The 12920-nt window shown below is 43.7% G+C and overlaps 1 protein-coding gene across 5 annotated transcripts in view; it reads right to left on the bottom strand.

Moving 5' to 3' along the window:
- Fancc (FA complementation group C) overlaps positions 1–12920 on the bottom strand; it is a 129198-nt gene that overhangs the window by 36988 nt on the left and 79290 nt on the right. For all 5 annotated transcript variants that reach the window (NM_001443863.1, NM_012557.3, NM_001443864.1 and 2 more), the window contains one exon: positions 6573–6737. In NM_001443863.1, the coding sequence (NP_001430792.1) occupies positions 6573–6737 (165 nt within the window). The remainder of the gene's footprint in view (positions 1–6572; positions 6738–12920) is intronic.

Genomic DNA, 12920 nt, shown 5'->3' with positions numbered 1-12920 from the left:
AGTGGCTGGGAGGGTCTAATGTGATGAAACCTGTAATGCAGGGCAGAGACCACTCTGGGAATACGCAGTACCTGTAAATGCAAAGCCCCGTGGGAGACAGCCTCACGTTAGAGGCCAGCCATGTCTGTCGCTTTATTTCTGCTTCTGTCTTCTGTGTGTAGTGTAAGTGCGTGTGACAGTGTGGTATAGTTTCTGTTCACACGTGTATGCAGAAGCCACAGACAGAGATCCCCTCCTCTATCACTCTTTGCCTTTATTCCTTTGAGGCAGGGTCTCTTCATGAAACTGCAGAGTATGGTTGCTCTTTCTTTCTTTTGGCTACTGGCAGCCAGCTAGCACAGCAATTCTCCTGTCTCCCTCCATGTACTCCTCCACCCTCACACCCTCACACACACATACACATACTTCGGGGGTTACAGGCATGTGGGAGGGCACTGCTTGGTAGGGTACTGCTCAGCATGTCACTGGTACCCAAGCTTCCTCAATCTTAGTGTAAAGGTCTACCCCAGCTTGTGTGGGACAAGCCACAGTCATAAACAGGAACTCCTATGACTTTCAGAAGTGTTGTATTCTAACTTGTTAGTCATACAGCTGCCGCATGTCATAGTCACCTTATGTGTTCAGCTGGTGTTAGTCATCTATGCTCCAGGAGCTAACTGTACTCACATGCTTCTTTCATCAACTGTATAGATGTTTTTCCCATGCCAATCACATCTCCAGCTCCCTGGATACCACAATGATGCTCACGCAAAGTATGAGTCTTTTGGTTAAAAACAGCTTCCCATGATCCTCTCTTCAGGTGTGACAATTTGGAAAGCAGCTCAGAACTCACAACAATGAGTTCATTATAAAAGATACAACCAGGAATGGACAAACAGAAAAGACCTACAAGACACAGTGGGGGATGGGTCTGGAGTTTCTAAGCCCTCTCCAGGTACACCACTCTCCCATCATCTTTGCATTCATCAACCTGGATGCTCCGTGTGGCCTGATGCATCACTGGCCACAGGAAATTGCACCCAATTCTCGTGGTCACAAGTCTGGTTGCTCTGGGGTTAGCACTGGTCATGAAGCTCTCTAGGGGCCGAGACTCACACCTTATCCTAAATTGACATGTGGCTGAAAAGGGCCCATCATACCAAAGATCCATCAGTCACCTCGATCACTCAGGACGCTTGGACCACACATATATTTCTTACTGTCATAACCTCGAAGCCATGAATCCATTTCCTCTTTCATCTGCTTCAAGCTCAGGGAAAAGAAACCTCTGCCTCATGCCATCATCAGACCCCAGTGGTTTTGAAACACTGGGTTTGGGTTTAGTTCAGAGGACATGACACACTCAGTTTCTAACACTCCATAGATTAATCAAAGAAGCTCAGCAGCCCTCCCACCTCTGACAGATTTCAGGCAATCTGTAGCTTGCAGATGTTAGGAAAAGACTCCCAAGGATGAATTTTTTTTTTTTAAGAGTTAGGTCCTACATTTAGGTCAAGAAATTAAAAGGTTCCTCTAGGTTATCTAAACCACCAAGGGGAACCACCATGAGTTGTTTAGAGGAAACAGACTGCCCATTTCTGGAAATGTGTGATTGTATTTGGAAACCAAGGCCAAAGACGCCTGGCCAATTATAAAACACAGGAATCCCACTGTGTGCTGTGGTAAGCAGTTAAAACACTGAACACAGGGCAAGGATACTTTGGTCAAAGAAAGCTGGGGTTTCTAGGAGGCCACACAACCCATATGGGAAACTGTTCAAGCTGGGAGGGGTGCGGGGTGTGGAGCCACACTGCATGGCTCACTGAGTCAGCCTCCTCTGTGGACATGTGGCCAGTGGGCTCTCCACAGGAAAGCATCCATGAAAAGGTTCCAGTTGACGAGGCTGCTGGGTTAACTTGCTGGTCTGAAGCTGTTGGAATTGGACATGCTGAGGACCACCCAGCATTTCTGGACAGTCTGTTCCTTGTGGATCAGAAGATATAACTTCCAAACCAAACAAACTTTATTAGTTGCTGAGGTAGAATGCTCTAGCATAAGTGAAATGAGAGCAAGGGTGGGTGGCAGATCCTGGGCTCGTGGACACCTCAGCTCCTGGTTGGTAATTTCTGAAACTGCTATTGGGGTTTACAAAAAATGTCAAAGGCATTCAGCTTTAATCTAACTGTTATCCAAAAAGAAAGGCTGGACACAGAGACACCCCTGCCAGTAGATTCATACAGAGATGGAGTTTCCCCTGTCCTGTGGAATATGGAAGATGGGAGTTGGTGGGAAACCCATTAGAACCCCAAGTGACTTAACTAAATTGCAGATGACAATTAATTACTCAACACTCATAACATGGCAGTTTCTCAAAAAATTCAGACATACTGAGTAAACTGTGACAGAAGGATTGAAGAAGATAAAAAAATGACTTTTCAATTGTTCATGGTCATTATGGATGTTTTTCGTCTGCGTATGAGTGTGTACCGTGTGTGTGAAGATGCCAACAGAGGCCAGAAGACGACACCGATCCCCTGGACTGGGCTGGAGTTATATGTTGTGAGTTTCCCAACATGGATGCTGGGAACTAAACTCGGATTCAGTGCAGGAGCACTTGTGTGCTCTTAGCCCTTAGCCATCTCACCAGTTCCTGGCCTCAGATGTTAACCAGCAAAATTATGCATCAGTCTTTCAGTTTGTTTATTTAGTTGGTTGTTTTTTTGTTTTTGTTTTTTTTTTTCAGACAGGGTGTGGTATAGTCCAGGTTGGCCTTGACTTCTGACAATCCTCCTGTCTCAGTCTCCTGAGTACTGGGATACAAGTGTGAGCTACCACATATAGTTCTTGTTTTGACCTTTTAAAAAACATTAAACAACTTAGCCTCTCTGGATGATCTGATTTCATAGAAAATGAAACTTTTATTGTTTATAAATGTTAAGAGTTGTATATGGAAAATGGAAATACTCTACCAGGAATTCCCTCATCTTCTGAACTTTGTCATTTCCCAAATGCAATGATACAACAGGACATCTGAGGTGATAGCCAAAATTTCAAAACAAAACAACAGCTATCGAGTTACTAGAAGAGTGAACTGTTGTGAATATGGGGCAGACAGTAAACACTGCTGCATCAGAGTGAGACTGAACAGACAGAAAGACAGGTGTGCTCGTGTAACACGCAAACATGGTAGCCCGCACACTTCATACTTGCTGGGGTCTTCCCCCAGATTTACACACACACACACACACACACACACACACACACACACACACACACACACGCATGCACCACATTTAAACTACAAAAAATAGAAATGAGAAGGAACCAGCCTTACTTTATTATACACATCAGACTCTACTACTAAAAACTGTTACCAGGGTATATAATATTTACTATGCTATTGCCATCTCGGGCTACACCTGGAATAAATCTTGTAATCCCAAGTCAGTTTGATGTTTTCCTTTGTGCCTACATGGAATGTAATAAAAGGAAGTGCATATTCCTTTTTGTTTGTTTGCAATAATGTGTTTCTAAGCGTTTGAAGGAGGCTGGAGACATGGGTCAGTGGCTGAGAGAACATGTGTTGCTCTTGCAAAGGACTCAGGCTTGACTCCTAGCACCCAAACGGTGACTAACCACCATCTGTGAGCAGAAGGTGAAGCCAACAGATCAGAGCACTGACTCACGAGGCACAGACATCTCCAGGGCATGTGTACAGACATGAATGAGAGAAGGACTGACGACAGGGTCTTCTCTCGGCTTTGCTGTAAGTGTCTTCTGATGCACCAGGCTTACATGCTATTACAGTGCATGTTCACTGTAGCATCAGAGACCGCCAGTAACTTTCAGTGACCTCCAGTGGCCATCGAGGGTTGGAATAAAAATGAATTTGATGAGTTAGAAGATGATGCTACAACTCATTCATGTCTCCCTAAGTGTGACCTCCAGTCCTGGCTGCTGGACTTGCTGCACCATGATCCATCTACTGGCAGTGTTAGCCACGGACCAAAGACCTTTGCTGTGGAGCGTGGCTACAGACAATAAAAGTGTTGAGTAGCTATGCAGACTCTCATGGATTTTCCTGAACCACTGCGCTAACAGTGCAAAAGCCAACAGCAGGCAACTGCACCTGGGTGATCAGGGACATGGGGACAGTCACTGCACCCTCACCCTTGCCTATACCTTCACAGGGAAAGCAGACATAGTCAGCAAGAGCATGGGATGACCTGTATAAATACATATTTGTTAACGGTTACTCTTGAGAAGAGTTTTAGAAATTCTTCATGGTAGGGGGAAAACACACAAGACACTCTGCCCCATGCTTAGTCTATGCTGTCTGCATAGAGGTAGTTCCACACTAGGGTGAGCACTTGCCTCCTGTGACACTTTAGTTCCATGACCAGTGACTTGAAAGAATGACAATCTGCCAATAGTGGTTATTCATGTGGGTAAGTGACACATATTTTCTCAACAACTAGCTAAGTGACCAAGTCAACCTAAAGAAAACAAAACAAAACAAAACAGGATAGAATCTGTGACCCATGATAGGCATGAAGGGGTTTTGTTCATTTTATTTATTTTAAGACCATTGTGCTGGCATGTACCCATAATCCCACTGCAGAGCAGGCAGAGATAAGAGGGTCCCTGGGGCATTTATTTAAGATAAATTACTTATTATCATCACTGTGCATATGTGTGAGGTGATGCGCATGTGTACTAAAAGGACAACTATTTGGAAGCCAGTTCTATCCCCCAACTGTGAGTTCCACACATCCACCCAGGCTGACAGACTTTTACCCCCTGAAGACCAAATTTAAGCTTTTAAGCAGAAATTAGAATCCTGGAAAATTCTGGCAGCTTTTCAACACCTTGTGACATGTCAACAAAGATGACAGAGCACAGCAGCTGAAAATTCTCACCATATAACAAAACATGCCAACGCTGGGAAGGTGCACCTAACATAAGAATAGACATTTTTCAAATTATGCTACAAAGCCATACAGAGGTGCAAGTTCAGAACTGCAAAGTAGACTTACAACTGTGTGTGCATGCATGTGTGTGTACATGCATGTACATGGTGCATGTCACGTGTAGAAGAAGTCAGATACTAGGTGTCGTCTGCAATCACTCTCCACTTTATTTTTTGAAACAGGATCTCCAACTTGGCCTGGAGTTTGCTGATTTGGCCAGGCTGCCCAGGTATCCTCCTGTCTCTGCTTGCCTTTCACTAGAATAACAGGTACATGACACCACAATGGGCTTTTTCTATGCAAGTGCTGGGAATCTACAGTTAGGGACTCATGCTTGCACAGCAAGTACTTTGCCAAGTGAGACACCATCCCAGGCTTGGGCAATAGACTTTAATGTATAAAAGCCTCATTAATATAACCTCGGATCCCATACTGCAACTAACCTTCAAAACAGGACCATTTCAAATTTAGGTCAAAGCAAACTATCCACTCCTATCTCCAATGGTCATTATGATATCACCACCATTCCAATTATGCAGCTGTGTAGGGATAGGCATTTCCACCAAAGCATTATATCCCACAGACTGAACATAGCTTTCCAATGAGAGACAAAGTGATTCATAAGACATGATGTCCCCTATTAAACAGGTTGTCTCTGTCTATATTATAAAGATCTCTTCTTCTTCTTCCTCCTCCCTCCTTCTTCCCTCCTCCTTCTTCTCTTTCCTCCTCCCTCTTCCTTCCCTTCCTCTTTCTCCTCTTCCTTTTCCTCCTGCTCCTCCTCCTCCTCCTCTTATTATGTGTGTGCAATTCTATGCACATGTGGAGGTCAGAGAAGACAATAGGTAGCCAGCTCTATCACTTTCCACCTTATTCCCTTGAGATAGGGCCTCTGACTGATCCTGGATCTTCCCATTTGGAGGCCTGGCTGGTTGGTTAAAAAAAAAAAAAAAAAAAAAAAAGCTCCAGGGATCCAGCTATTTCAACCCCACCCCTCAGTGCTTGGGTGACAGGTATGCATAGCCGTCACAGCCTCAGTGTGGTTGATAAGGATGTGAGTTGTGCGGGCTCAGCAAGTGTCCCTATCCACTAAGCCATCTTCATAGCCCTTTAGGATTATTTTAAAATAAAGCCATTTTCTTTTGAAGGAATATTCTCCTTTCCCCTTCCCTCCACTTGAAGAACTGAGAATCAAACCTATGCCTTGTGATGGGCAAGTATGCTGCCCCAGCTCAGAAAGCACTTTCTAAATTTCTGGTTGTGATTTCATATATGACAAATATTGGGATATACAATCCACATAAAGCTCTCTTTGGGAGCCTTAGAAACATTTAAGAGCATCGAAGGGAACTGAGATGGTGGGTGAGGGAGGTGATTATAAAACACTTGCTGCCAAGCATCAAGAACTGAGGTCAGTCACTGGTACTCAGATGGAGGGAAAAGAAAACCAACTCCTGTAACTTGTTCTCAGACTTCCACAAACACCAATAATAAATAAGTAAATAAGTGTAGTGAAAATAAAAAGAAATTGAAAACATTAAATATACTACCATGTGTTTTCTCCATACTACAATATTCTACACCTAGGGAAAACAAACCAAGAGGTAAGAAGGATGTACTCACGATAAGAAGGCCTCAGTTACAGCTTCAAAGAACTCAGCAGACAGGACTTCTTGGGGCTCATGTCCATGGTAGGTTAGGAGAGCCTCTACCAGGGGTTCAATATCAGGCAGAGTAACAAGAGGGACACAGACTTGTGACAGGGACATCATGCGCTCAGGAGCCATCCTATTGGAGAAAAGGTAATGAGTGATGGCCCACATCTGAAAGCCATATGTAACTGAACACAGTCTTCCTGCTGAAAGGACAGGGGCAGGTCCCCACATTGGCCTAGCAAAGACTTTCTCTAGCATGGTCTTCTTTAATCACTGCTATTCCCACATCGGCTACACTCACAGGAGGACTTTTTTTGCACAGCTATCTGCAAACACACCTGACTCACAGGGCCCAAACAACTCCGAGTGTCCTTCCATAGAACCCCTGTGCAGACACCAGCTCTGGCCTGATCCAGCAGTCAGTTGCTCTCAACTCCCTAGCAGCTTGACACCTGGCTCAGTAATGGTGCCCTCCACCACCACCTCCAACTAAACCTGAGTAGTCTCCTGACCACCGCTGGCATCTGCCTTACTCCATGGCTCATCAACAGGAGGCAGTTTATCAGCTCTCTCAACTTCACATCAGGATCTTGTGCTGCCCACAGATGAGCACTAGGAAATCCAGGAGTGTCAAACATGCAGGCTTGCCTCTTTAATGGAAGGGATAAGTGCCTGTTTTCCACCCAGAAGGCTGGGAGTGGATGTAGTTAATAACCTGGTGACCTTTGCTTCTCTGTACATCCAGGCCTCACCAGAATCTTTCAGAATGTTTATCCCAGACACTTCCTTAAGTCGTGGGTTGATCAAATGCTGCTTATATTCAAAGGCTAATATTGGGCCCCAAGGCTGGTTGCCCCAGAGACCAAAAAATTTGAAAGTAAGTCACTGAGTGACCCTGCCACCAATTTATTTCTTATTGGTAAATAAAGATACTGACAGCGAATAGCTAGGCAGAAGAGAGTGCAAGAGAAGGAAGGAGAAGTCAGCATGGGTTAGGAGTCAAGAGAACTTTGCCCTGAGGACTAGGCAATTGTAGTTAAGAGCAGCCCAAATGAAACACAGTAAATAATAACTTGGAGCTATCCATAGTAAAGTAGATTTTTAACAACACAGAGGATAGGCAGATGTCCGGCTTTTGTACCGTTTAGGGTTTATTGTAAATATAAAGGTTGTGTGTGTCTTTCATCCGGGAACAAAAGGATTGAAGGTGGGATAGAAACCTCTGGCTGGGACTTAAATAATTTCTACCACACCTGACTCCTGAGCATTGTGTCTCAGTCAGAGAACACATCCTTAGGGAAGATATATACCCTTTGTAGTTTGGTGACCTCTACTTTATCTGTATGACCTAAGTCACACCTGACCCTCCCCTAGGCCCTGAAACTGCTTTATGGTTTATTGTATACATGGGACTGAAATAATTGTTCCCAGGAAACTTTTCCCCAAATTGTACTGTACCTAAATGCCTAAAAAATAAACTGCCAGCATTGGACTCTAGAAGTTGGAACCAGCATCTGCTAAAAGTCATGTTGAACCGATTTTCCTTCCTGCCTCTCTCAGATCGTTATTTTGCTGCTACACCAGCCCCAAGCCTCCTGCTCGGTCTTCTATGTCCAAGCTGCCTGGGAAATATCGCTAGTTCCCTTGAGTTCCAGGAGCCTCAAATGCTGCTTTGTGACAGGTCTCTGACCAGTACACTGTCACATGTAACAGTCTAAATGAGTTAAGGTGTAGCAACACTAGAGACTGGGACCCTAGCTGTATCTCAGGAGCTCACCAGCTCTGCAGGGCCAGTGACTACAGAGCTAGGCAGGAGACTGCAGGGTACATGCTTCAGCAGACAGCACTCCAGTGAGCCCACGTGCTAGGTTTGTGGGAAATGCAAGGCACTCCCATCCTCACTTTCTGGTCTACAGGTTTTCACACTGGACTATGTGTTTCACTTAGGGCACACAGAGGATCAGTAAGACTGAGAACCAAGAATACAGATCAAAAGGCCCAGCCTCCTTATAGATTAAGGAGACTTCAACAAGTGTTTTGAAAGGGTAGAATGCAACTTGCTGTGTATTTGTACAGAAATCAATAAATAACAGATAACTTGTGGTTTAGTTAATGAATGGAATGCTAAATGGCAGTTAAACTGAAATGAACCAGGCATATATTATCCAGACACACAAAGGTTAAAAGTATAATTATGAACAAAGAAAGGAAAAAATATCTCATCCATGTTATTACTTATCTGAATTCTAAAGCATTCACAGTAATACACACACATATGAAGCAAGCACAAGGAAAGTAGAATTCAAAGGGTTGACAGCAACTTTTCTAGGGGGTGGTCCCTCTGGAGAGGAAGCAGTGTAGTGAGAAAGAGATGCTTTCAAATCACAACTATTTCCTTAAACCATCAAATGCAAACAATAATGTAACATACACATTTGAAAACTTGGGCAATGGGCACATAGATGTCAAATACTTTATAATTGAACTTTTTAAAGCTAAAATTCAATGCTATTAAAACACCAAATATGCAGAAATAGTATTTGCAGTAACGAAAGGCATATTTCAGGTTGTTTGAGACCAGTAAAGACAACTCGTGGAAAAGTTCATTCTCAGTGCTTGATGCTCAGTCCTCAGTCCTCAGCTGCTCCACCTCTGGAACAACTTCTACATGGTACTCAGAGCAGATCTCTTTGGAAACACTGCGTTTCTCATTTATTGTCCTAATCACCAAGCAGATTTAGTTGACTGAAGTACCTAACCTGTCTCTGAACATCTGTGTCAAGCCCCAAAGCTGAAGCATAAATTTACTAACTCAAATGGTTCTGAAAATCTGCAGCAGAAAGGAATGCATGAAACTGAGCCATGACTTGTGGGCATGAGGATCTCTTCTGGTCTTTAATTTACTACCACACTCAGCACTCTGGTGTACATGCCAAGTAAGAGGTAACAGGACATAAAAAAGGCAACCAAATGTGTTAGAAATCAACAGAGAGGCGGGAACACAGACACGCCCACAGAGTGAACCATAAGCCTACATGTGTTTCTCTGAGCTGCTACCTTTAGTCCAAGATTAACAGTCAACTGAATGATTTCTCCCTGTGAGTCAAATTCAACTGATTCTCTCATTAAACAACTTGTTCTTGCCTCTGGAGGTAAATACCCAGGGGGGGAAATGCCGGGTTTTGGTACTACAGATATGACAAACCACTGGCCACCAGTCCATATGCTAACAGTTCTCCCAGCCATGATCAGGAGAGCCTACTGGACACTGTCAGCTGAAATAGTGTTCTTTGCATTGCATCTTCTAACTGTCTTAGATGCTTATTTTCCAAAAACCACATGGACAAACTCCTCAGCACAGAGCGGAGTTCACTAAAGGACATCTGTGAGGACACTGGGTAGGTGAAATCACTGTGGTTAGTAGTTATTCCTAGCAGCAGCAGGTCTGTGCTGGACAGCACTGGGATAACTCCTAACGGAAACCACAGAGTTCATGGGATGCTCATGCTAGTCTGACACCCCAGGGATGTCGCACACACCTCAAGCGTCCTCATTTGCTCCACTGAATCCTGTTGAGCACAGTCTTGTTTTTCCCCTGTCAAAGAATTTTATAATTGAATAATATACAATTTTCCTTGGTAATTTTTCAAAGTGTGTTGAGCTAGTACATAGTTTTCAAAAGAAATTCAACCCTCCTATGGAGTTCATTTAGTCTTATCAGAAAATTGACTTTAAAACGTAACTTGATGCCTCCCTCACATGATCTTTGAATCTTTTTATGAGCTTTTAAAGTCTTGTTTTTAATAGCCAAAACCATGAAATGCTGTTCCCTAGCCATTAAAAATGAAAAATAACTTAGCCCCTTAAAACCTCGGACAAAAGTCAAAATCCCTGTGTGGGGCATGGGCAGGTATCTTGTTTTTGAGAGCAGGTCTCTCACTGGGACGTGGGGCTCACTGATTAGATTAGGCTGGATGCACAACGAGCCTCAGGGAGCCCTGTCTCCACCTCCCCAGGATTAGGATGAAAAATACATACCACTGTGCTCAGGGTTTTTACACGGATACAGGGGATCAAACTAGGGTCCCCCTGTTTGCACAGCAACGCTTCACCAACAAAACTATTTCTTCAGTCCCAAACTGGGAATTCTTAAGGTACAGCTGCTATATAACTCTAACCTCAACCCAGAATCTTCTGTCCTAAGGGAAAATGATACCAGGACAGCACTTCAAAGACAGATGCCAAACCTGATTGGAAGGCGGGGGCTTCATAACCATGCGGCCACACTAAGGACAACTAAAGTGCAGCACTGTCTTATATGTCTAGAGTTATCAGCCAAGAACCTTGGAACCACACACAGCACAGTGGGCTACAAACTTTCTGGTTCATCCCTGAATCAACAAAAGTGTACCCACTTATGAAAACACACCTGTTATCATTCCTTCTATTAGTATAACTTCAAAAGTTCAAGTAGCCAAAGACCCCCAAACACCATCCCAAATAAAAAGGCTTACTGTTCTCTTTGGTACACTAAGGGATTCCACTCAATGTTAACTTTTTGTTGCTAGACTATTTAAAATTCACCTCACAGTTTTAAAATCTTTATAAAATTTAGATTGATGACCTGAGTTCAGAAGCAGAGATGGTCAAAATTTAGCTCTCTTTAGAGAAGCTGATACAATGATAGGACCAAGAAAAAAAAATTCAACTACAGATGTTTACACTTTATCCAGGTCTTTGCTATAACAGCTACAAGGTGTGATGCTGTGAGCCTTCCAAAAAGGAACCTCACCGTATAGTCCTGCGGCTTGCTCAGAAAGGACAGGCTAGAGACAAGCACACAGGAGGGATGGTTCTAGCAGTGTGTGCTTCACATCAAGCCTTCTGCAGGTCAGTTCTTGCACAGGAGTGGTTTGGAATACGGCTCTGGCAACAAGTCAAAGCCTAGCACTCACTGTAACGCTGACTGGGAAGCTACATCTCTCCCTCTTGAACTTGATCTCCAGGTATCTGACAAGCCTCAGGCTGGATCCACAGATGCCATGAGCATCTTCAGAGGGATATCTATTGGCTTGTCTGTATTTTGATAAGCTTAAGCTCTACCTAATTTTATAGGAGACTTTAAATTTTGTTGTTGTTGTTGATTTGTTTTTTGTGACAGGATCTCTCTGTGTAGCCCTGGTTGTCCTAGAACTTGCTCTGTAGACAAGGTTCGAACTCAAGACATCTGCTTGCTCCTGCCTCCTGAGTACTAGGATTAAAGGTGTACTCCAGTGACTTTAAAATTGTTAAGGAGATTTATCATGCACCTCTTCCAGCCTGGCTTGGAAATAACCTCTATCCTCCTGAAATCACAAACACTTAAGAGTATCCTCAGGTGATACCAAAACCCACATTATACCAACTTTCAAACCATCGCCTTAGCAAAAGATCTCCACAACTTCCACATTTTACAAAATTAAAACTCTGTATCAACCAAGACTCCTGTCTCCCTTCCTCCCAGCCCATGACAAATAGCATTCTACTTCCTGAGAGACTGGCTACCTTGGAATGCAGCAATTGTCCTTGGTAGCTGGCTTATTTCTCTGTGTAGTGTTCTTCCAGTCTGCCATGGCATAGCACTCAACAGCGCTTTCCTATTTTTCTTTTTTAAGGATGACTAAAATTTAGTTGTGTCTATGCTGTGCTTTCATCTAACAAGATACACAGAGGTTACTTCTATCCCATGGCTAGTGTGAAAATATAACCAACATAGGTTTGCAACTGGTCACGTGGTAACTCCATTTACTTGCTTAAGACCAAGTCTCATGTAGCCACAGCTGGCCTTGGACTCTGGACCCTCGGGATTCCCACAGGCATGCAGCATCATACCAGATGCACTTTTCTTTGTGAATAAACCACTGTGGCTTGTCTAAAGTAGCTACACACCCTACATGCTTACCAACAGTACCTAATGTCAACAGCATGGCAGGACACACTGTCTCCTAACTAAACCTTCCCTCCCTTAAATTTTAGAGACAGAATCTTATTATGTGGCTTTAGCTGGCCTGGAGCTTACCATGTAGACCAGACTGGCCTCAGAACCTAAGGATCTGCCTGCCTCTGTCTCTTGAGTGCTGAAATTAAAGTTATACAACACTACATTCAGCCCCCTTACACCTTTCTTTATTCATATGAACTACTGTGCAGTTCTGGTTTGCATTCCCTGGTAATTGGTGGTGCGAAGCTCTGTGTACACCTACCGCTCACACCTATCTGCCAACCCTGCTTTCTCTGTACACACCTACTGCTCACACATATCTGCCAAAGACATCAA

The sequence above is a fragment of the Rattus norvegicus genome, chromosome 17, assembly GCF_021556685.1.
Source record: "Rattus norvegicus strain SHRSP/BbbUtx chromosome 17, alternate assembly SHRSP_T2T, whole genome shotgun sequence".
NCBI classification, from domain to species: domain Eukaryota; kingdom Metazoa; phylum Chordata; class Mammalia; order Rodentia; family Muridae; genus Rattus; species Rattus norvegicus.
The sequence above is the reverse complement of the archived record's forward strand: the minus strand, read 5'-3'. Positions and strand labels throughout refer to the sequence as shown.